This window comes from Vombatus ursinus, unplaced genomic scaffold (genome assembly GCF_900497805.2).
Source record: "Vombatus ursinus unplaced genomic scaffold, bare-nosed wombat genome assembly UNPS02000749.1, whole genome shotgun sequence".
NCBI lineage: Eukaryota > Metazoa > Chordata > Mammalia > Diprotodontia > Vombatidae > Vombatus > Vombatus ursinus.
In genome coordinates this window covers 4,019,816-4,044,216 of record NW_020940527.1, presented here as the reverse complement: position 1 = coordinate 4,044,216, position 24,401 = coordinate 4,019,816, and the positions used below count along the sequence as shown (strand labels likewise).

Genomic DNA, 24,401 nt, shown 5'->3' with positions numbered 1-24,401 from the left:
AAAGAAAGAAAGAAAGAAAGAAAGAAAGAAAGAAAGAAAGAAAGAAAGAAAGAAAGAAAGAAAGAAAGAAAGAAAGAAAGAAAGAAAGAAACTAACTCTTTGGGCTCCTCCTGGTCTTCCCACAAGCTCCATTCTGTACTGTAGGGCAGGCCTATCCTGCTGATTTGGGAACTTTTCTGAAATAAATGCTTGCTACCCTATCATCCGTACCATCCGTGAACCCTTGCTTCTTGCATGATGGGATGTGATCGGACCTAGGGCTTTGAAAAATGACTATTGGGGAAGCTAGGTGGCGCAGTGGATAGAGCACCAGACCTGGAGTCAGAAGGACCTGAGTTCAAATGCGGCCTCAGACCAAACACTTGACACTTACTAGCCCAATTGCCTAAAAAAAAAAGAAAAAGAAAAAAAAGAAAAAAAGAAAAAGAAAAATGACTATAGCATCACCTCTTTTAGTTACCTGGGAAATGCACTTAAAAGTAGTTTCCTAAATGGAATTTAGGGGCTGCTAGGTGGCGCAGTGCATACATTGCTGGGCCTGAAGTCAGGAAGACTCATCTTCCTGAGTTCAAATCTGGCCTCACAATTCCTAGCTGTGTGATCCTGGGCAAGTCACTTAACCCTGTTTGCCTCAGTTTCCTCATCTGCAGAATGAGCTGGAGAAAGAAATGGCAAACTACTCCAGTATCTTTGCCAAGAAAACCTCAAATGGGGTCATGAAAAGTCAGACACAACTAAAAAAAAAAAAAGACCGAACAGCAACAATAAAAAAGGAGATCTAATGAAAAGAGGAAAAAAAAACTGTAGTCAAGAGTGACATTTGCAATACACAAAGGTGGGAGAGGTGTGTAAGCCTGTTTTGTGCACTGTGCTTGAGTCAGTCATCCTGTGCTACAGGAGACACTTAGTGAGATTCACAGATTCTATCCTTATGGTTCTTTCCATCCTTTGGTGAAAATCAGGTTTCCTTGACCGGGTGCAAGTCTATTTGCACAGTTTTACTGTCGAAACCAGATCTGTCTGCTAGAAAGCCCAGCTCAGCTCAGTCTGTCTTTCTTCTCTAGGGGAGAGAATAAGCAATCTCCATGTAGCTCAGACTCTCCTTTTGAAATGGTTTGTGGAAGGTTGGTCCTCGACCTGCAGGGTAAGAGATCAGACACTGCCTGGCTGCCTCATACATACACCCACACACCTCTGCACGGATACACACACAAAACTCTCCCCAAGCAAAATGTGCCCTAGAAAAAGGAAAATGCAAGCATCTACCGTGAAGATCAAGGAAATATCTTTCTCATTCAGCTGGAATAGAGCCTTTCTTAGCTCGATAAAGGAACCCTGGAGCTCAGTTTCCATTTCAGATTTCTGTAAGCAACCTAGGAGAAAAATAAGAGACAAAGGAATGTAATACCTAAGAAAATATAAGGGCCCCTGACTCTATTCTAACAGAACCTTTCTAAACTGGAAATTAATTTGGAATTATGTAAGAAAAGATAACTACCTGCTCATATCTTTTGACTCAACCACCCCACTACTGAGCATGTGGCTCTAAGAAAGTTAATGACAGTAAAAAAGGTTCTATAATAATAATAATAACAATAAGCATTTGTAACATGCTTTAAGGCTTGCAAAGCACTTTACAAATATTATATGTTTATCCTCTCAAAGACCTCAAAAGGGAAGTGGTGTCATTATCCTTATTTTACAGATGAGGAAACTGAGGCAGAGAAAGGTTCAGTGACTTGCCCAGGGTCACATGGGTAGTAAAAGTCTCATGTCAAATTTGAACTCAGGTCTTTCTGACTCCAGGGCCAACACTCTATCCATTGTGCCACCTAGCTGCCAATGAATTTATGTAATAATTTATATAATGAATTGATATATGAAATATAGATACACATCTATATCTACATGTAAAATTATGAGTATATGTATAAGAGCCCTGCACACAGGACGTGCTACATAAATTGAATCCAAAATATACCAAAATAGTCATGGTAGCAACTCTTCATAGTACCAAAAAATGGAAAACAAAGTAGTGCCCATCAATTCAATTCAATTCAAACATCTATTAAGCACTTACTGGAACAGAAATACAATAACAAAAATATTTTAATGGAGAGATTTACCATGTATAGAGACATGGAGCCAATACAAAATAGATATAACACAAAGTAATTTCAGGAGACAGAGAGCGCTAACCCCCGAGGGAGTGGGGTGTCAGGAAGGATTTCATGTAGGAAGTGGCATTTGTACTATGCCCTGAAGGGAGCTAGAAATTCTAAGAAACAGAGGTGAGGAGGAAGAAAATTCCAGACATGGCGGATTAGGCATGCCAGGGACAGGGGAATGGCTGAACAAATTATGGCATGTAAACAATGGACTATTATTATACTATCAGGAACAGTGAATATGAACAGTGCAGAGAAGCATGGGAAGAACTGCATGAACTGATACAGAGCAAAGGAAGCAGACTCTGGAACAACATACACAGTGTATACGATGGTGCAGATGAAGACAACAGGAGCTAGACTGAGTACAATGATCAACATTGGTTCAAGAAGCCTGATGCTGAACACAGTGCCCTCCTCTTAGGAGAAGATGGTGGGTTATGATCACTCAGCCACTTAGTCAATAAGCATTTATTAAGTGCCATCTACGTGCCAAGCACTGTGCCAAATGCTGCACGTGGAATGTGGCACAATCTGTCAGTCCTTATATCAGGCGGTTGTGCTTAACTATTATTGTGATTAACTTCCCTGACCTCAGTTTACTCCTTTGTGAAATGAAAGGGGCAGACTAGATGGACTTGGAGTTCTCTTCCAGACTTAGATCTATAACTCGATGAGAGACTCTCGAACACTTAAGAGTTCTCCAAAAGGAGAATGGGCTGGGTTATCCCTCACAACGGATCTCCGAGCAAAGGCTGGGGAAGTTGTTGAGGGGACTCATAAGTTCAGGCAGAATTCGATGGTGTCAAAGGCCCCTTCTAACTGCGAGATTCTGTGAGTCAGGGAATGCCTGAGAGGAGCCTTTTTTGCCTACATCAGGGTTGCAGGCTGCCCTTAATTCCAGGGCAGCAAGGACCAATGAGTCTCCCTTACCTGAGGAGCAAAGGTTTCCCAGACCGAGATCCAGGGCGAACCATGCTTCACGCTGGTCTGAGCAGCCAATCAGGACTGAGTGTTCTATCATCTGTGCATCCTGTCCAAACTTGCTCAGGAGCCTTTCCAACTCTAGGAAAACAGGAAAAAAAAAAAGGAGGAAAGAAGAACACGAAGAATAATTAAACCATCACAACTGCAGGAAGCTAGCAGGAGTTCCATTTCTCAGACCAGCAAAGCATCGTAATTAGGGTAACTGAGTCCTGCCTCTGTCACCAAACTGTGTCTTTAGACTAGTCATTTCCTCTTTCACCCTCCATTTTCTCATCTATAAAATGGGGGCAGTTGTACTTAGTAACCTCCAGGGTTCCTCCTCACTAATATTCCATGAATCCATGAAAATAATTTTGATTCTGCTATGGAATCACACAATTCTACTGTTTCATTTACTGTTGGAAAGGTAGTAGTAGAAAGGGTTGCTACAGAGGGACTCTGGTTCAGGCGCGGACTGGATTTGACAGTCTCTGAGACTCCTAAGTTTAAGAATCTATAACCCGACTCTGCTTTCTTACCTTGGGAAAAAAAGGTATCTTTGGCTAACTATCATGCTTTCCCATGGGGATTTTTAATAGCAGGGAAGGGAATAAAACCTACTATGTGCCAGGCACTATGCTAAATGTTTTATACATGCGATCTCATTTGGTCTTTACAACAATCCTGGAAGGTAGGTGCTATTATTATCCCCATTTTACAGGTGAGGAAACTGAGGCAGGCCGCCCAGGGTCACAAAGCTAGTAAGTGCCTGAGGTGGGATTTGAATTCAGTCACTCTAGGCCTCTGTTCACTCTACCACTAGCTGCCTCGGTTGCAAAAGATAATAGCGCTTTCAATATCCCACTCATATACCTTAAGTGGAGTAAGAGTCACCAACTCGTATCTCTAACGGCCTAGGTGAGCAGTTCTCAAACTTTTTAGTCTCAGGACCCCATTATACTCTTAAAAATTATTTTTAATAGTATTTCATTTTTTCCAATTATATGTAAAGACAATTTTTAATATTCATTTTTACAACATTTTGAGTTCCAAATTTTTCTCCTTCCCTCTCTCCCCTCCCCTCTTCCTAAAACAGTAAGCAATTTGATATAGGTTATATATATGCAATCATGTGAAAATATTAGTCATGTTGTGAAAGAACTCTTAAAAATTATTAAGCCCCCTACCCAGAAAGCTTCTGTTTCTGTGGGTTGTGTCTATTAATAGTTACTATATTAGATGTTAAAACATCTTAGTGTTATTACCAAAATAGTTTTGCCCTTGCAAACCCCCTGAAAGGATCTTGGGGACACCCAAAGGTCCCTGGACCATACTCTGAGAACTAGGGGCCTTAGAAATAAGGTCTCTCGGAGAAGTGCAAAGAGAGCAGGATTTGGAATCAGAGCACCTGGGCTGGAACCTGAGCCTCACACTTCCTAGCTGTGTGACTTTGGGCCACTCACTCACCCTCTCCAGGCTTTAGCTTCTCCATCTCTCAACTGAGGGGGCTAGATTAGCTATTGTCTAAAGTCGTTCCCAACTCTAAATCTTACAATCCCACAAATCACAAAATCTGGCCTGCAGATCTCATCACTTCTTGCAGTCACATAAGGGGAGTGGCTCCCCTGAGGCCCTGACCAGTACAAGTCCAGCACTGCATGCAGGGAGAGCACCCTTCAGTGCCTTGGGACTCACCCTTCCCTGCTTGGTGCTAGGTCTCAGCACAGAGTCTGGTACCTTTCTACCAATCTCTCCTATTCTCCCCTGTTAAAAACAGCCCTATCCCCTACTCCCCAACATCTGGGACCCCAGTATTTCAACGTATACACTGGTAGGTGTCAGACACTCATATATATCCATATTATACGAGCTTGCAAATTTCAGGCTGAATTGGAGAATTCCCAGCCCTTAATTGTGTAAGATCTCATGGTTTCTCCCTACATAAAAACATCTTGTACACACACACACACACACACACACACACACACACACACACACACACACACAAATGTAACCTTCCTATGTCTGGGCACTTGCTACTTTGCTCTATTGTTTACATAGAGCAAAAGAAGGCTCTGGGACTGTCATGGGGGTCCTGGAGGTTTTTTCCTCAGGAACCTCATGGAAATGCATAGACATCCCTGGGTGTAAGAATTCTGAGAGTGAAGGTCCGGGGAAAGAGAATAAATACCTGTTATACAAACCCATTCACACAAATAGCACAACATTTTCCCTCTCAAAAAATAAGATTCATATCATTTCACATTTTAAAAAAATGCAAATCACACTAACTTATTTAAGAGGAGGAGGGGAAATGGGAGATGAGGAAATGGGAATCAATAGTGTAGGGACCTCATCATTGTTAATCAACATTGACCGAGGACCCCATTAGGTACTTAAAACACAATCATTAATAAATCAACAGGCATTTATTAAGTGCCTGCTGTGTGCCAGGCAGTGTGCTGGTCCTGAGAATATGAAGACAAAAAATGAAACACTTCCTGCCTTCAAGGAGTTTATATTCTTTTGGGGAAAACAACATCACACAATCATTAGGGGTGGAATGAACCTTCACAAGCCCACAGCTTAGAGCGCCCTCTGGTTCAATTTTTCCAGAAATCCACAAAGGTTCAGCACTGGCTGGCGCTCCACTTGATGACAGGGTGTTCAGACTTGTGGCCTTTAGGCTTACCTGAAGCCCGAAATGGAGGCGCCAGGTATCTGTTCCCAGACATCTGTAGCAAAGGAGCCAGGCTATGGAAAAGGTAAAACATTCCTGAACTCTGGGCTTTTCGACATACATCATCATCTTCTTTAAGTTCAAACAGGTACCTGTCATTGGGACAGAGATGAGTCATTATAGGACCTAACCCAGCTCTCCGCAGAGTCCCTAGTCATGACAACGATTTTTCTGGTCATCACATAGCTAACATCTATGAAGGTCACGTTTAAAGGCACATCCCTAGGACAGTTTCAGGATGCCTCCGGGAGCTAGAGGAGAGAAGGAAACACACATGGTTTATGGCAGCAGCTGTACGGCAGATTTCAAAGCAGAGAGGTGAGGGTCAGTACAGTACTACTCACTCCAGAGACGTGTCAACGAGAAGCAAATACCATGCATTCAATAGCAGCTGACCTTGGGTAGATGATAAATAAATCTTCATCCACTTGGAGAAAACAGAGCCAGAGAGGAACTTAGAAGGGAACACAGGGCAAACACACCATTTGTGGTGGGCTTATTTTTTTGTTTCTACTTTATTGAGTGCTAAAGGTTGAATGTAAGATTGAATTCCTTATTCGGTCTACTTATTTGCTTATTTGTCCTTGCTTTATGGGCTGCCACAGCCAAAGAGTTCTTCCAGTGGCCAATCTACTGATGATGAGTCTCTCTGTACTGAGCTAGGCTGGTGGGTCCCTCTGAAGCAGCTGGAACCCTATTTGAACACTCCCCACCCCATAGAATCTGCCATGGTACATACTCTACTGGCCCAGCCTTTCCATTAAATCCAATGAGTATTTAGTAAGTGCTTCTATGTGCAAGATACTGGGCTAAGTGCTGAAGATACAATGATAAAGGAAAGAGAGAAAGAAAGAGAGAGATGGGGAGAGGGAGAGAAGGAGAGAAAGAGGGAGGGAAGTAGAGAGAGAAAGGAAGGAAAAAAAGTAAGAAGGAAGAAAAGAAGGGAGGAAGAAAAGGGAGGAAGAAAAGAAGGAAGGAAAGAAGGAAGGAAGGAAAGATAAAAGAAGGAAGGAAGGAAGAAAAGAAGGAAGGAAGAAAAGAAGGAAGGTAGAAAGAAAGGAAAGAAAGGAGGAACGAAGGAAATAAAAAAGGAAGGAAGGAAAGAAGGGAGGAAGAAAAGAAGGAACAGAGGAAATAAAGGCAAGGAGGGAGAAAGGAAGGGAAGGAGAGAGGGAGGAAAGAAGGAGGGAGGGAGGGAGGAAAGGAAGCAACAACCCCAGCTCTTAAGAAGCTTATATTCTAAGGATACAATATGTTCACAAGAATAAAAAGTGTTTTCAAGAGCCAGAAGGTGCTTCTAGTCGGGGAGCTCAGGGGTGGTGACTCCAGAGCTGTCTTTGAAGGAAGCAAGGGATTCTAAGAGGCAAAACTGAAAATCATGGGATCACAGGTCCAGATCGGGAAGGGAACTTAGAGGTCATGTAGTCCAACCTCCTTATTTTGCAGTTAAGGAAACCGAGACCCAGAGATGTTTAGTGAGCGTTGGACTTGCAGTCTGGAAGACCCAAGTGTGAGTCTTACTGGGCAAGTCATTTAACTTTTCTAAGCCTAAATTTCCCCATTTTACAGAACGAGGAAGGAAATCAAGGCCCAGAAAGATTAGGTGACTTGCCCAAAGTCGCACAAGTAATAAGTGGCAGGAACAGCTCCTATGACTACAAATCTGCTTCTGCACCACAAACTAGAGAACCCAAGGGAAGAACTTGGGGCCCTCTCATGAGATTATTAATTCTTTGCCTTTTATTTCAGGGTACTTGGGAGGGAAAGGTACCTATAATAGGCCCACTAAAAAGGCTAATATTTTTAATAACCCATATGAAAAAAGCCAGCATCTTATAAAACGGTTTCACTAAGTAAGGCAGTACTGGCTCAGGGTGCAGAATGGAACATATTTTTTGGACATGGCCGATGTGGGGATTTTTTTTTTGGTTGACTCTGCATACTGGTTACAAAGGTTTTGTTTTTCTTTTTTCTTTTTCTAATTGTGTGGGTGAGTGGGGTGGAAATAGGAGGCAGAGAAAATAGCTTTTTATTAATTGAAACAAATAAAATTAAATTTAGAAAAAAGAAAAGAGAATCCAAAGCAAGTTGGCCAGGATCTTCTCTCCTCTCTTTTAATGGCTCACTCTGTCTTTCACTTCTAAGACCCCGTGAAACAAACAGGACTTCAATAATCCTTTCTTTCTCCTTCCCAGGCCTCAGGAGTAGCCATTTCAGTCTATGCTAAGCCCTACTCAGACTGAGAGTTCAAAGTCAGACCCAGAACTCCCTGACCTTGGGGAACATTCCCTGCCAAAAATTCCAGTTAAATGGACAATCAGCCCACAGGTGTGCATTGAAAAGGCCAGGCCACTTTTGAAACACAAGGAGGTAGTTCTGGCCCAGTATGGAGTTCCAGCCCAGCAGTCTGTTTGGGACCTTTTAAGAGAAGAGGGGTTACTACAATGAGCTCTTTATAGGAGACAAAAGACTGTGCTAGAATTTCAGTCCCCCAGTGTTCCAAACCCTCCCTGGGACCAGGTGCTGCCCTCTGAGCCAAGTGCCCAGTGGTATGTCAAAGGAGAAAACATTCATCTCACTCAGGGCTTTCCAAATATAAATAGTGACTAGGAGGCTGATAGCCTGGAGCAAATATTAGCTCCCTTTCAAAGGAAGGGTGAAGGTGGTGTAATCCTGTTTGCCCTGGTAACCTTAACAATAACACAAAACAACCAGGCTGATACCACCTCATGAGAAGGGGGAGTCCAGAGGGTGGTTCTAGAGGTTCTCAGCATCCCTTTCAAAGCAGTGCCTTTAGCTTACAAAGTTTCTCTACAACTTGTGAACACCACCATTCAAGCTTACCGTGGTAGGAGGAATTTCGGTTTTTGTCAATTCAGCAATTCCACAAATATTTATCGAATGCCTACTCAGGGAAAGGTGCTTTTTGAGATAGAGGGCTCAACAGAACACGAGGCACCATAAGGAAACTAGTGGGAAAAAGATTGGACTTGGAGTCAGGAATCCTGCCCTGATCTAACCGTATAATCTTGGTTGAAGTCATTTATCCTCAGTTGCTTCACCTGTAAAATGAGGGTGATACTAGCACCTACCTCATAGGGTTGCCACGAGAATCAAATGAGATGAAATGTGTGAGGTACTTTATAAATCTTAACACGGTATACAAACGTGAGCTATTATTACATAGCAGTCATTAACACACAGTCACTACTTTCATGGAGTTTATAGTCTAGTTCGGGAGTGGGGATCCCCATTTGGGATTTTCTTGGCAAAGATACCGAAGTGGTTTGCCATTTCCTTCTCCAGCTCATTTTATAGATGAGGAAACTGAGGCAAAGAAGGTTAAGTGACTTGCCCAGGGTCACACAGCTAGTAAGTGTCCGAGGCTGCATTTGAACAGTCTCCCTGACTCCAGGGCCGGGGCTCTGCATGCTCCCTCTTTTCCTCCCACTTTTCTTTTCCCTCACCCACTCTATATTGCAGCCACACCAGCCTTCTTGTTGTTCTCCATATGCAACATTCCACAACCCTCTTCAGTGCACTATATTTGGGATAACTTGCCTCCTCCTCTCCACCTCTGGGAATCCCTCCCTGTTCTTCAGGATGCTGCCCCCTCTTCCACATGAGGTCATTCTTAATCTTCACAGTTGTTCTGGCTCTCCCTGCCACTCCCCCTTCCCTAAACAAATGTCTCTGCATTTACTTTGAATGTTTTTTATTTCACCATCTGTGTGCAAGTCACACTGGCAACCCCCTCCCCCAGGAGGACAAAAAGAAGGTCCTTGAAGGAAGGGACAAGTCCTTCCATCTTTGTCTTTGGATCTGCAGGGTGCAGCAAAGGGCTTTGAACAAAGGAGTTTAATTGAAGGAGTAAGTGAGGACACAAAAAATCAACTCCTACGGCAGATAATAAACTATCATATTAAAAGCACAGATGATTAATTAAATTAAATTAAATTAAAAATAAGTAATTAAACCACAGGACACAATTGCCATTGAGGCCTAAATGGTTTCCCAACCTCCTCATTTTGCTCCAGGGCTTAGCTGCCCAGTGGTCACTTCTTTTGTGAAGCCTTCCCTGATTCCTCATAATTTCCTTGAACTTATTGCCAACCTGCCCCCACCCCCAAAAGAATATAAGCCACTTGAGGACAGTTATTTTTGTCAAATTTTTTTTTGGCTCATTTTTTTTGCTTCTCAAAGTGCCTACTCATAAAAGCTTGGAAATAAACCTTTGTGGACCTGAACCAGTCCCAGGCGCAAGTCCCATCCCTACATGCTGGGCACTACAGTTATGAAGATGAAACGGAGTAATCTTTGTTTGCAAGAGTCACAGATTTAGGGACAGAAGGGAAAGTCTCCAGTCTAAAACCTTTCTTTTCACAGATGAAGAAATAGGTGGCCAGAGAAATTAAATGATTCTCCTCAAACCATGCAGGTAGTAAATGACAGTTTTTGAAGCCAGGTTCTCTCTCTGCAAATCTAGGTTCTTTCTACTGTACCACTGTACCACCAGTACTGTAATTAGGGGGAGGAGCAAGAGATAAAATATGTACATAAATAAATAAACATGACTTATTGTTATTAGCAAACTCACTTAACACTTTGCTCTAGGCTAAGCAGAGAATGTTTTCTTCTAGGTCTTATGCCAATGGAAATACACTAATGGGGCCCCAAGCAGGAATAAAGCAAAGCCAGGGATGCAGACATGCTTACCGCATCTTGGTGACATAGGTAGAGACCTGCCTGCATGCCTGCGGTGCTTTCCAGGAAGCTGCTCGCCAGAACAGAGACAGAGACATCACTAACTCCTTTGATGTGAGAAGGAAAGGCGCTGCATGCAAGAGAAAGAAATGAACCTTCAGGAACGGGACTGAACTGTCAGCAAGGACAAGGGACCAGAGTCCGTTTGAATCATCTGGAGAAGACCCAATGCATCCCATAAAGATGGGAGTTTGTCCTGAGCATACTTCCTAGAGCTTGGCTACTTTGAAACTCAATATGTATATACCACTAGAACATTATATTCTTTACACCAGGCTAACAGTCAAATTCCTCTGCACTTCCTTTTGGTAGAATTCGCATTTTTCATTTCAGTTAAACAAATATTTATTTTTTTCTTTTTTTAAAATTTTTATCTTTTTAATTAATTAATTTATTTTTAGTATTCAACATTCACTTCCACAAGATTTTGAGTTCCAAATTTTCTCCCCATCTTGTCCCTCCCCCAATCCAAAATGGCATGCATTCTGAATACCCCTAATCTGCCCCCCCTTCTATCTCTCCCCCACCTTCTCTTATCCCCTTCCCCTTCAATTTTCCTGTACGGCAGGATAGATTTCTATACCCCATTTCCTATATATCTTATTTCCCAGTTGCATGGGAAAACAAATTTTTGCAAGCAACTCGATAACAGGCTATACATGTGTAGTCATGCAAAACACTTCCATAGTAGTCATGTTGTGAAAAACTAAGTATATTTCCCTTCATCCTATCCTACCCCCCCATTTATTCTATTCTCTCTTTTGACCCAGTCCCTCCTCAAAAGTGTTTGCTTCTGATTATCCCCTCTCCCAATCTCCCCTCCCCTCTATCATCCCCCTGCTCTCTTGTCCCCTTCCCCCCTTATTTTCCTGTAGGGTAGTATAGATTTTCATACCCAATTGTGTATGTTATTCCCTCTTTAAGTCAAATCCTATGAGAATAAGATTCACTCATTCCCTCTCACCTTCCCCCATTTCCCCTCCACTGTAAAAGCCTTTTCTTGTCTGTTTTATGTAAGATAACTTACCCCATTCTACCTCTCCCTTTCTCCTTCTCCCAATATAATGCTCTCTCACCCCTTCATTTTATTTTTCAGATATCACCTCTTCATCTTCAACTCACCCTGTGCCCTCTATCTATCTAGCTAGCTAGCTAGCTAGCTATCTACATACATACATATAATTTTTTTCCCTCCCATTACCCTAATACTGACAAAGGACTCATGAGTTACAAATATCATCTTTCCATGCAGGAATGTAAACAGTTCAACCTTAATAAGTCTCTTATGATTTCTCTTTACTGTTTACCTCTTCATGTTTCACTTGAGTCTTGTATTTGAAAGTCAAATTTTCTATTCAGCTCTGGTCTTTTCATCAAGAATGCTTGAAAGTCCCCTATTTCACTGAATGATCATTTTTTCCCCTGAAGGACTATACTCAATTTTGCTGGGTAGCTGATTCTTGGTTGTAACTCTATCTCCTTTGCGCTCTGGAATATTATACTCCATGCCCTCCAGTCCCTCAATGTAGAAGCTACTAAATTCTGATTGTGTTTCCACAATATTTGAATTGTTTCTTTCTGGCTGCTTGCAATATTTTCTCCTTGACCTGGGAATTCTAGAATTTGGCTACAATATTCCTAGGAATTTTCCTTTGGGGATCTCTTTCAGTGGATTCTTTCAATTTCTATTTTGCCCTCTGGTTCTAAAATATCAGGGCAGTATTCCCTGATAATTTCTTGAAAGATGATGTCTAGGCTCTTTTTTTGATTATGGCTTTCAGATAGTCCAATAATTTTAAAATTCTCTCTCCTGGATCTATTTTCCAGGTCAGTTGTTTTTCCAATGAGATATTTCACATTCTCTTCTATTTTTTCATTCTTTTGGCTTAGTTTTACAGTGCCTTGATTTTTCATAAAGTTACTAGCTTCCAATTGCTCCATTCTAATTTTTAAGGAAGTATTTTCTTCAGTAATCTTTTGGACTTCCTTTTCCATTTGGCCAATTTTGCTTTTTAAGGCATTCTTCTCCTCATTGGCTTTTTGGACCTCTTTTGCCATTTGGGTTAGGTTATTTTTTAAGGCGCTATTTTCTTCAGTATTTTTTTGGGTCTCCTTTAGCAAGCCGTTGACTTGTTTTTCATGATTTTCTTGCATCACTCTCATTTCTCTTCCCAGTTTTTCCTCTACTTCTCTTACTTGCTTCTCAAAATCCTTTTTGAACTCTTCCAAGGCCTGGGACTGATTCATATTTTTCTTGGAGGCTTTGGATGTATGAGCTTTGACTTTGCTGTCTTCTTCTGGTTGTATGTTTTGATCTTCTTTGTTACCAAAGAAAGATTATATGGTCTGATTCTTTTTGCGCTGCTTGCTCATGATCCCAGCCAATTACTTAAGTTATAAACTCTTTGTTAAGGTAGGAATCTACTTCCAGTGTGGAGAATGTACTGTCCCAAGTTTTGGAGGTTTTGTGCAGCTGTTTTCAGAGATACTCCTAGGGACCTGAAAATTTTCAGTTCTTCCAAGGTGCTATGATCAAGGGCAAGGTATTTACTCCTTTCCTGACCTGTGCTCTGGTCTATGAATGACCACAAGCACTCTTTTCTGTTTTGGAACTGTGAGGAAAATTTCCTCTCCACAGTCACTACAAGCTCCACTACGCCAGTGCTCCTCCTTGCCCCAGGACTGCCACCCAGAACTGTGACCCAGATCCAAGCATGGACAAAGCAAGAGAATCCTGCACCAGCAGAGAGATCCCTACAATCCCCCTCTGATCATTCACTCGATTCCCCCTCAGTCTGTGGGCTGGAAGCTCTGGAGGCAGCCGCCATCCCAGGGCCATGCTCGAGGACTGGGGCTGGGACCCCACCGCGCTTCTCTCTCACCACCGCAGAAACAGACTTTTCCTACTGACCTTCTAAGTTGTCTTTAGCGCTCATGGGTTGAGAAGTCTGGAATCCACCATAGCTACCCGTGATTCAGTCCTCTGAAGTCTGCTCCAGGTTCACTGCAGCCTGCGCCCCCATGCTGAGCTGCACTCCTCTCCCAGCCTGGTGCGATATGCCTTTCTGATCATTCATCCAGGTTGTCTTGGGCTGGAAATTTGTTTCACTCTGTCTTCTTGTGGGTTCTGCTGCTTTAGGATTTGTTTAGAGCCATTTTTTACAGGTATTTGGAGGGGTTTGGGGGAGAGCTCAAGCAAGTCACTGCTTTTACTCTGACATCTTGGTTCCGCCTCCCTTTCATTAACTCTAAACAAATATTTATTAAGCACCTACTGTGTGCAAGATTTCTTGCTCAGTGATGGGATATTTTGCAGGGAGGAGATGGAGATTGCTTTGGATCTTTAATTTCTTCTTTGTGGGGAACTCCTGGTGAGGAAATTTCCCCTACAGATTCAGATCAATATCTCTATAACTTAATAATTTTATTTATTTTTTTATTAATTTATTTTGATTTATCAACAATCACTTCCATGTGATTTTGAGTTTAAAATTTTTCTCCCCCTTTCTTCCTACCTCCCTGCCTAAGACGGTGCACAATCTGACATAGGCTATACATATACATTCCTATTAAACATTTTCACATTAGTGATGTTGTTAGTAAGAATTAGAACCAATAGGAGGAACTACCAGAAAGAGGAAACAAAACTCAACAGAAGAGAAAAAAAAATAGCAAATAGTATCCTTCAATCTGCATTCAAATTCCATAGTTCTTTCTTTGGATGTGGATAGCATTTTCCATCATGAAGCCTTTGTCTTAGATCCTTGTATTGCGGGGAAGGGTTAAATAACTTAATAATTTTAAAGAGTTGCCTGGGGCATTGAGAAGTGATTTGCCCATGGTTGAGTACCTAGTGTGTGTCAGAAGTAGGATCTGAACCCGGGTCCTGTAGACTGGCCTTGTAGCTAGAGGACTCTGCCACTGTTGCCTCTCAGGATCTTGGATACAAAAATAAATAATGAAATAATCCTTGCCTTCAATGGGCTTGCAGCTTAATTAGGAGAGGGATACAATAGGCACAATAAGATATAATGTCTCTGTTTTTCCACCTGAATGATCTCTTGTGGATAACTTTTGCCTCTTGTATAAAATACAAACTCCTTAGCCTTATGTCATGAGCTGCGTCTAGCTCAGACAATTCTCTGGTTTGAGATTGGAATGAAATGAGACAATCATAGTCCATCAAACAGCTAACAAAAGGAGATTTACTTAGCCATAGCAGGGGAAGGATATTCGACACGGATGATATTGAATGAAGAAACCATGCTGGTTCAGTAGGGTATAGCTCCTCTGCCTCCGAGTTGCCCATAGTGGTCCACAGGTCAGGCACTGGAGAAGAACTCGGGCTCTTCCTGAACTTTCTGTACATAGACAGTGGGGAATCAAAGTCAACAGCCTGATTCTTTGGTCCTCTGGGCCAGATCAATCTTGAGGACTGTCTCAATACCTTTCAAGGATGAGAACTAACCCAGCCCATGTAGTAGAGGACTCTGGTAGATATTCCTCCTACCACATCTGTCATTCAAGGCTCTTTACCATCAAGTCTCAAACTACCTTTCCAGCATTCCTACTATGCACTGATTCCATGTTTCATCCAAACTAGGCTGCTTGCTCTTCCCCCCATCTCACCCTTCCCTCTTTCTACACTGGTGCATTTGGACAGACCAACCCCCATGACTACATTTTTCCTCATTTCCTCTGCTGAAGTCTTCTTTCAAGGCAGCTTGGGTGCCATCTCCCCCATGAAACCTTTACTGATCTTTCTAGCTGCTTTAGGAAAAGAGCTGCAAAAAGGATGGATAATGTATTGTCCAGATTTTTTCTTTGCCCCATCTCTATGGTTTTCATTTGTATCCATGTCTTATGTCCCACTTTTCTACCTCTCTCTTCTTCCCATTATATCCTAAGAACCTTGAGGGCAGGGGCTATTTTGGTGTGTATCTTTGTAACTTCAGCCTACAGCACAGAGTAGTCTTGCACATAGTAGGGGCTTACTTACTTCTCATCGAATTGAATTGGAAGTTAGTACTCCCTGAAGGCCACACAAATGAACTGTGTTCCTGGATATCATGGAACATACCCACAAAGCTGTATAGCTCTGTTTTAGAGCTGGTGACTTCAGCATTGCGGTAATACCCAATAGAATTAAGCAAATGAAATGGTGGAGCCAGGTGAGAAAGAAGCCTGGACAGTCTTCCAAGGGGAAAAACCTAAGATGCCCAAATATACCAAATCCGCTAAAAATCACCGAAGACTCCTCTTAGAAGGAAGTAGGAAGGGCTGCCTAAATTCAGAAATATAAAACACAAAGTTGCCTCTAGGTTAATCAAAAAGGACCATTAAAACAATATGCAGGATTTCATAAAAGCTAATCTTCTCCACCAAGGTCCCGTCATATGGATCTCCAACCACTTCTGCAGTTTGGGAACTCTGTCTCTAGAAAGGAGGCCTCTGATGTCAGTCACCATTTTCCACTCTTTGGGCTCTAGGTCTGTCTACCATGTTTATCGTCTTGCCACAGAAAAAGTCAGAAGTCTCCCTGAAGCAGCAACACGTAAAAAGAACAGAGCTTTACGCAAGAGTGGCACTCTCAGATGAACCCCTGAGGCGTTTTGGAAGGCTAGTCCAGAAATTTGGCTATGTGTTGCTGAATCATCAATGACTAGATTTGAGGCAGCTACTTAGGACATCCTTAAAAGCAAACCATATACAGCTGAGGCATCTAGGTGGCACAGTGGATAAGGTACCAGGCTTAGAATTAGGAAGACTCGCAAATTTGATCTTAGACACCTCCTAACTGTGTGACCCTGGGGCAAGTCCCTTAACCTCTGTTTGTCTCATTTTCCTCATCTATAAAATGGGGATAACAATAGCACCTATCCCTCCCTCCAGCATTGTTGTGATGATAAAATGAGATAATATTTGTAAAGTATTTTGTGAACCCTTAAGTGCTGTATAAATAATAGCTAACATAAAAATATAGCTTGGAAATGTCAAAGGTGAGATTTGAACTTAGGTCTCTGATGACATCAAGCCCCATGTTCTTTCCACTAAAGCTATCGATGCTTATTGGATAGGTCTGGAAGGGACCTGAGGGGTCGGCTAGCCCAGCCCCTTCCATTTTATAGATCAGGAAACTCAAGCCCAGAAAAGCTCATTGACTTGCCCATAGAGATGTGAACTGAAGCCTTCTAACTCCACAATCAGGCACTTTTCATTCTCTCACGATACCTCCCCATAAAGGCACAAAATGTTATGGATACGTAGCTATGTAAGGCATGGTCCCTGCCCTCAAGGAATTTACCAGCTAGTAAATAGCTAGCATCTATATGGCACTTACTATGGGCCAGGCATGGTACTGCATGATTTACAGATATTAGCTCATTTAATCCTCACAACAACCCTGGGAGGGAGATGCTATTAATATCCCCGTTTTACAGGTGAGGAAACTAAGGCAAAAAGAGGTTAAACAGAGGTTAAAGGTATGTGAGTGCTGGAAATTAAACATTATGGGGAGATACCATCAAGAAAGAGGTACAGCCTCTATCTAGAAAGCTGCCTCCTCCCCTCCCTGCCATTCATATAATGCCCCAGCAGAGCTGTGGTCTAAATTTCAGCCTTCCAAACAAACTCTGCAAATAGTCCTTCTCTATCCACTGCTCCCCAGAAATACCTTCATCTACTCATTGGGGAACAGTGAGGCTCCTTTAGGGGAACCCTGAATACTACAAGGGCTATCTTTCTTGGTGACGCTTTCCTGGTCATTTGTGGGGCAATACCGTGGGATTTTTCTAGCTTATGGCCTGATGATGTCTAGTTCCTAATACCAAGAAAACATCAGCCACTCATAGCTTAGTTACAGGTTGCTGACTCGTGAGTTCATCATAGAATTGTTGGGCGAGGGAAGGCAGCCAACCATTTAATGTGGCTTTCAAATTAAGACACAGAAAATGAAGGCTTAAACCAGAGTCTTTCGATAGAAAACTAGACAGCATATTAGGACCTTTGTGAAACTGTTAGGTCTCACATAAAAGGGAGCTGAAAAGGGGGAGGAAGAGAGGATGAGGAGAAGGTGCCCTCACAAGGGGAAGGGGGAGTACATGGCCAGGAGGATATCCAGGAGAGGAATGAAGACATGGCAGGCCTAGGCCTCCTTAAAATGAAGATTCTGGGAGGACCCAGTCCATCTGAAGGAGAGGCCACAGAAAAGAGGTTAGGTAGAGAACATTGAATTCTCCTTCTAAATAGTACTTGTACATTTTTTGGTATGAAATGAAACATTTGCCTCAAAATGTTTTATTGATCATTTAGATGACGTCCATAAAATTATAGTATTTTTTTAAAACAACATTTACTACTACTACTACTACTACTACCCTATATACCATTTATATAGGCCTACTATATGCCAGACACTGTGCTAAGCACTTTACAATTATTATCTCACTCAATCCTCATAACAACCCTAGAAGGTAAGTGTTATTATTATCCCCATTTTACAGATAAGGACAATAAAAGCTGTAACTAGGGGAGGACTTAGGTCTTTGCTCCAAGGCACTGAAATTTAAAGGGTCCTAAGAGACCTTGTCCTCCCTTAGCAAACACAACAAACTGAGCTTTGCATCTAGTTTGCAAGAATGACTAGATAAAATAGGAAACTAGGTCGGTGGAAAATAGGATGATGGTCTGGATTTCCTTCCCCCAACCCTTTAAAATCTTAAGAAGTGAATTTGAGGGCTCCTTTCATGATGTTTGCCCCCAGGCTATGTTTTGTGGCATTTGCCCTGTGTAAAAAGTGTGAGTTACGGCTCTGATGACAGAATGTTACTGTAACAAGGGCATCCTTTGGGGCAGCTAGGTGGCGCAGTGGATAGAACACCAACCCTAGATTCAGGAGGACCTGAGTTCAAATCCAACCTCAGATACATAACACTCTAGCTGTGTGACCCTGGGCAAGTTACTTAACCCCATTGCCTAGCTAAAACAACAACAACAAAAAAAAAAAAATAGGGGGCATCCTGGTATAATAGGAAGAATGTTAGAGTAGGGAGAGGCCTGAATTTGAATCCAGCTTCTCACACTCACTAGCTGTATAACCTGGAGCAAGACACTTCACGTCTGAGCCTCAGTTTCCTCACGTGTAAAATTAACTGTAAATAAAATATAAAATAACTATAGTTTATAGGGATAAAAATAACTATAGTACATAGTTCACAGAGTTATGAGGATCAAATAAGGAGCTGTGAGGAACCATTCTGATCATTTCACCCCCGGCTGTACTGCTCAGTCGCTGGACTAAGAGACGCATGTTGCAGAAACTTTTTTTTTTTTTTGAGGCAATGGGGTTAGGTCAGGATCACCCAGCTAGCAAGTATCTGACGTTGCATTTGAACTCAGGTCTTTCTGATTCCAGGGCCTAATGATTTCTGATTTTGTGCACCATTCTGTAACGATGCCATAAAAGCTACGGTCTGGCCATACCGGGATGCTCCGCGTTTTACCATGAGCACCTGTTCCTTCTCCCTTTGGAGGAGGAGGTAGTGGTGGTGATCTCCCTGTTCCTAGGCTTTCCTGGCCTCAGGAACAAGTGTTTACAGACCCAAGTGTTGCTGGCCTGGTAAACACCTGCTCAAACACCACCTTAGGAACACAATGGTTGTTTTTGTTTGAACTGACGGTCAAATCATTAACAGCATTTTACGCCTGACCCTGCACTGAGGTTGAAGGTTCGTTTATCACGAAAATGCTTCAGAAAGGAAAAAACCAAACCATCCTTAGCATTACATTATTTTGCTGCAGCTGATAGATCAACAGAAGTCTGGATTCTGTTTTCTTTTCAGTGCAAATGTTTGGGTCTGTTTGTCTCAAAGGGAGACAGAGGCAGAGAAGAATGAGCATTGGACTAGGAATCAAAAGGCTGTTTTTGGCTCTTCCATTAACTTGCTGTGTCATAGCAATAGTGAGCATTTATCTAGTGCCTTAAAAGTTTGCAAATTTATCTCCTGTAATCCTCACAACAACCTTGGGATGTAGGTGCTATTATTCTCCCCATTTGACAGATGAGGAAACTGAGGCAGACAGCAGTTAAGTGCCTTGCCTAGGGTCACCCATCATTCTAGTAAGTGTCTGAGGCTGGATTTGAACTCAGATCTTCCTGACCAACCTTAAGCAAATCACTTAATTTCTCTGAGCCTTCCTATCCTCCTTTATAAAACAGGGATACTACTTTTATAAGTATTGTGCCTCACTGAAATCCAATTCATACATGAAAGAGAACATTGAACCCCTTCAAAAACAACAAACAACAAAAACAATAATGTGCAAATACGTGCGAGAACGGCAGGATTGTTGTGAGAAGATTTATTGAGACAGTGGATGGGAAAGCTCTGTTTTCATTAAAAAAACAAAAAGTATTATCATCTCCAAAGGCAGATACCCCGTCAAGCTCTTTCCCAAACTGTTCTATAGCACTGAGTTCACAAATACCATCATGTCCATCCTGAAAATTGTCAACAGCAGGATGTTACCTCAAGAGTAACTGTCTATTACCTCAAGAGCCAGCTTAAGGTGATGGACAGAGGGCAAGATATGGAATCACGAAAAGCCGAGTTCAAACCCTCCCTTTAATACATACTAGCTAGATGACCATCGACAAGTCATTTAGTCTGGAAGGGCCTCAGGAAACTCTCTAAAGGTCCTAAGTTGCAAATCGCCAATCTTCATTCATGGAAGGAGTTTTCTATATAAGGAGTTAGTTCCCTGTAGTAACGTAATCACAGGTATGTGTTGGGGAGGGGCCGAAATTATAGATATGTAAAGGTCTGAACCAGCAACTTGCCAAATCTTATAGTTGTAAGGGACCTTAGAGAGAAGTCAGTCCAAACTCCACACTTTACACATGTGAAACTGAAGCATGGGGGGTGGTGGTGAGGAATTATCATATCATATCATATCAATCATGTTACATATTTCACAGCATATCATATATCGTATCATATCATCAGCATTAATTAATGCTTTAAGGTTTTCAAAGTCCCTTCCTTTACAACAAACTGGGGGTATGATGGAAATAGAAGTGGGAGTATCAAATGAGATAACAAGTCAAGGAGCATTTATTAGTCACCTCTTATGTGCTAGGCCCCGTGGTAAGTGTTGGGGATACAAAGAATGACCAAAACACAGCAGCTTACATATGTAAAATGCCTTGCAAAGTTTAAAAACACTTTATTAATGCTAGTACTTATTACTATTATTATTATTATTATTATCTATTACTACTGATGGGCATAATAGTAACACCCACCTCACTGGCTGATGTCAGTCAGTCAATAAACACTTATTAGATGCCTACTGCATGCCGGGTACTGTACTAAGTACTAAGTATACAAAGAAGGGTGAGGCCTCAAGGAGCTCACAGTCTAACGGGAGACAATGAGCTATTTACAGGATAAATTGGAGACAATCATCACAGGGAAGGCAGTAAAATTAAGGGACAATGGGTAAGGCTCCCTGTAGAAGGTGGGATTTGAGCCAGGATTTGAAGGAAGCCAAGGAATGATATCCGTAAAGTACGTTGCCAACCTAAAAGCCCCATAGAAGATGCCAGCTGTTATTCTCGGGCGGCCCACGTTATCATTATCCTCATTTTATAGATGAGGAAACTGAGGCCCCTAGAGAAGTTAAGTGACCTCCTCGAGGTGATGGAGTTAGCATCAGAACTGGGTGGGTCTTGCACTGGCGTCTTTCCATTCTGAGCACCATGAATCGAATCCTTTGGATGCGAGTCCTGAGGATGTGGCATAAAACCACAAATACCAACTTCGTTTTTTGGTCTCCTGAACCACTGTCCCTCATCACATCCTCCACACTGCAGCCAGACTGAGGGGACTGCTCGTTGCTATATATGCCCACTTTTCCGTGCCCGTTACCTGGGCACTTCTCATTTCTATCTGCCACAAATCCTTCCCTCCCTTCAGAATTCTGCTCAGGCAAAGCATTTTCTGATTCCCCCAGTAGTTAACACTCTGGTCCTCAAAACTCCTTCTAAGGACTTAACTGGGTACAGGTGTCATCATCCTGGGACAAGGCAATCTCCCCAAGGGCAGAGGAGCCTTCATCTTTGTCTCTGTAACACCACCAGCACCCAGCCCAGCGCCTAGAATACAATGACAGATGCTGAATGGAGCAGAAAGGAGGTCGGTGTGTTTTTTGTGGCCCAAATAAAATGTTCCCGGGCCAGGAGGTTTTTCTTAACTATGACTTTCTTCCAACAAAGCAGCGTTCCTATAATTCATTCCTGAACTTTTGGAGCCTAAGTAGAGAGCGGCTACTGTGGAAAATGAAAGCCATGTTCCAGGGCCTCATTATGTGTGGACAAACAGAACTTCATTCCTTACACTAAATATGGTCAGCTGGAGGTCCTATTTTTCTTTTCAACCGTTGGATCTCTGCTTCCTCATCTATAAAAATCAGCAGGGTAGACTAGATGTTTTATCAAGTTGTTGGGGTTTTTTTTTTCAGATCTGACATTCTATGATTCTATGAAATTTCATATAGGACAAGTGCTAACAACACCCTGAAATACCACTAGTAAAAAGAGCTGACATTTATGTAGAACTTTACAGTTTACAAAGCACTATATGTACACACACACACACACACACACACACACACACACACACATTCAATCCAGTTTTTTTTCGCTCTTTTCTGACTCTTTGTGACCCCATTTGGGGTTTTATTGGCAGAGATACTGAAATGGTTTGCCATTTCCTTCTCCAGCTCATTTTACAGCTGAGGAAACTGAGGTCAACAAGGTTAAGTGACTTGCCTAGGGTCATACAGCTAATATCTGAGGCCAGATTTGTATTTAGGCAGATGAGTCTTCCTGACTCCAGGCCCAGTACTCCATACACACACATACACACACACATATCTGTGTATATAATCTCATAATAATAACTAGCATTTACATATCTCTTTACATTTTGCAGAGTGCTTTACAAATATTATTTGATCTTCACAACCATTTTACGATGTAGGTGCTATTATCCCCATTTTACAGATGGGGAAACTGAAGCAAGAAGCAATTAATGACTTGCCGGGGTCACACAGCTAGTGTCTGAGGCAATATTCAAATTCAGACTTCCTAACTCCAGGTCAGCTGCCCTGATAACAGTTCTTTGAGGTTGGCAGTACGGATTATCTCCATTTTATAGGGGAGGAAGAGACACAGTGAGGTATGGTAAAGAGTGGATCCCTTGGTATCTGAAAGGCCTGGGTTGAAGTCCCATCTCTGATTCATTTACCATATGTGCAAATAGTTTAACTTTCGGTTGGAATCTCATGATCGCCATAAATTACGAGTTTTCCTATACAGACGAAATTACAAATCTGGACCCCCTTCTGCTACCCCCCCCCCAAAAAAAAACCAGATAAGGAAACAATCATAGAGAGAATTAATGACTACCCTAAGCTAGAAAGTGACAGAATTCAAATATGATATGTACCACTAAACAAAAATTTGACCTACAGTAATTAGTTTATAGTTCCTAGAGATACTGTTGGGGTAGCTAGATGGTGCAGTGGACAGAGCACCAGGCCTGGAGTCGGGAAGACCTGAGTTCAAATCCGGCCTAAGACGCTTACTAGCTGTGTGTGACCCTGGGTAAGTCACTTAATTCTGTTTGCCTCAGTTTCCTCATCTGTAAAATGAGCTGGAGAAGAAAATGGCAAACCACTCCAGGCTCTTTGCTGAGAAAACCCCAAATAGGGTCACGAAGAGTCAGACATGACTGAACACACACACAATAAAAAAGATACTGAAATTCAAATTTTCTTGTTCTCGGAAAATGTAAATGAATAAAAACTAATTTAAAAAAATTAAAACAATTAGGAGAGGCAACGTGGTATAATAAAAATAGTATTGGCTTTGGTGTCAAAGAACCTGGATTTGCTTACTATAAACTAAACCTCTCTGGGCCTTAAATTTCCTCACTGGTGAAATGAGGGAGTCAAGCTAGCTGGCCTCTAGGGTCCCTTCCAGCTCTAAGTCCTATGACAAGCTCATGAATGAAAGTGCCCTTTGAGGTCCTTCAGGGTGGGCAAAAGTGACTAGAACAGTGAAATGTTGTGACCAAGGACATTTCCAGTTATAAATTCAGCAGCAAATACTATCACCTTGCTGCAAAACCAATCCTGGTAGGCCTGCAGACCTGCATGTGCCTTACTTTACCTGTACTCACTGTCCTCTTAGTTCTGCAGGGAGGACATCCCAGCCTCAGGAATCAGCAGGCAGCTGGAAACCCCCGGGAGCCCACGCACTGTGGGAAAGCCTAGGAAGTTAGTTTTCCTTGTCTATTTCCGTGTCTATTACAGCCACCCTTCCCAGAATCCCCCCCTCCTTGACTTCTGTGGAGTGGTGTCCTCTGGGAAATGTAGTTCACTTGACGTATCCCTTCTTCTTTTGCCCATGTAAAGAAACTGCTGATTGCAAGGGGCAATTTTGGCACTTGGAGGTAGGAGGCAAGTCTGGGGCAGGCAAGTAATTCAGAAGGGGCACGAAAACAGGCAGATGGCTGCCTCAATTCAACTTTGTAATTCATGATGGGAAAGTCATCCAAGAATTAATTAAGAAATCCTTTGGATGACAGGTAATTACTGTAGTTGCTCACAATGCTTAAGATCCAATAGTTTCCTATTTTAATTAGTTACTCCTACTATATTCAAGTTTATTTTTGGTTTTGTTTTTAAGGAGTCAGGGA

General features: G+C 42.1%; 1 protein-coding gene across 6 annotated transcripts in view; it reads right to left on the bottom strand.

The window, feature by feature from the left end:
* The window catches only part of NUDT13 (nudix hydrolase 13), a 29,598-nt gene extending 5,589 nt beyond the window's left edge, over positions 1-24,009 (bottom strand). For 4 of the 6 annotated variants that reach the window (XR_003568669.1, XM_027857116.1, XM_027857145.1 and 1 more), the window contains exons 1-6: positions 23,873-24,009; positions 14,848-14,999; positions 10,591-10,708; positions 5,827-5,966; positions 3,102-3,233; positions 1,267-1,373 (exon numbers count right to left, since the gene is read on the bottom strand). Coding sequence is in view for 5 of the 6 variants with exons in the window: in XM_027857116.1 (XP_027712917.1) it covers positions 1,267-1,373; positions 3,102-3,233; positions 5,827-5,966; positions 10,591-10,708; positions 14,848-14,947 (597 nt within the window). In the remaining variant the exon portion in view is untranslated. The remainder of the gene's footprint in view (positions 1-1,266; positions 1,374-3,101; positions 3,234-5,826; positions 5,967-10,590; positions 10,709-14,847; positions 15,000-23,872) is intronic. The other 2 variants (XM_027857123.1, XM_027857154.1) reach the window with 2 other exon arrangements.
* Between the last annotated feature and the right edge of the window lie 392 nt (positions 24,010-24,401).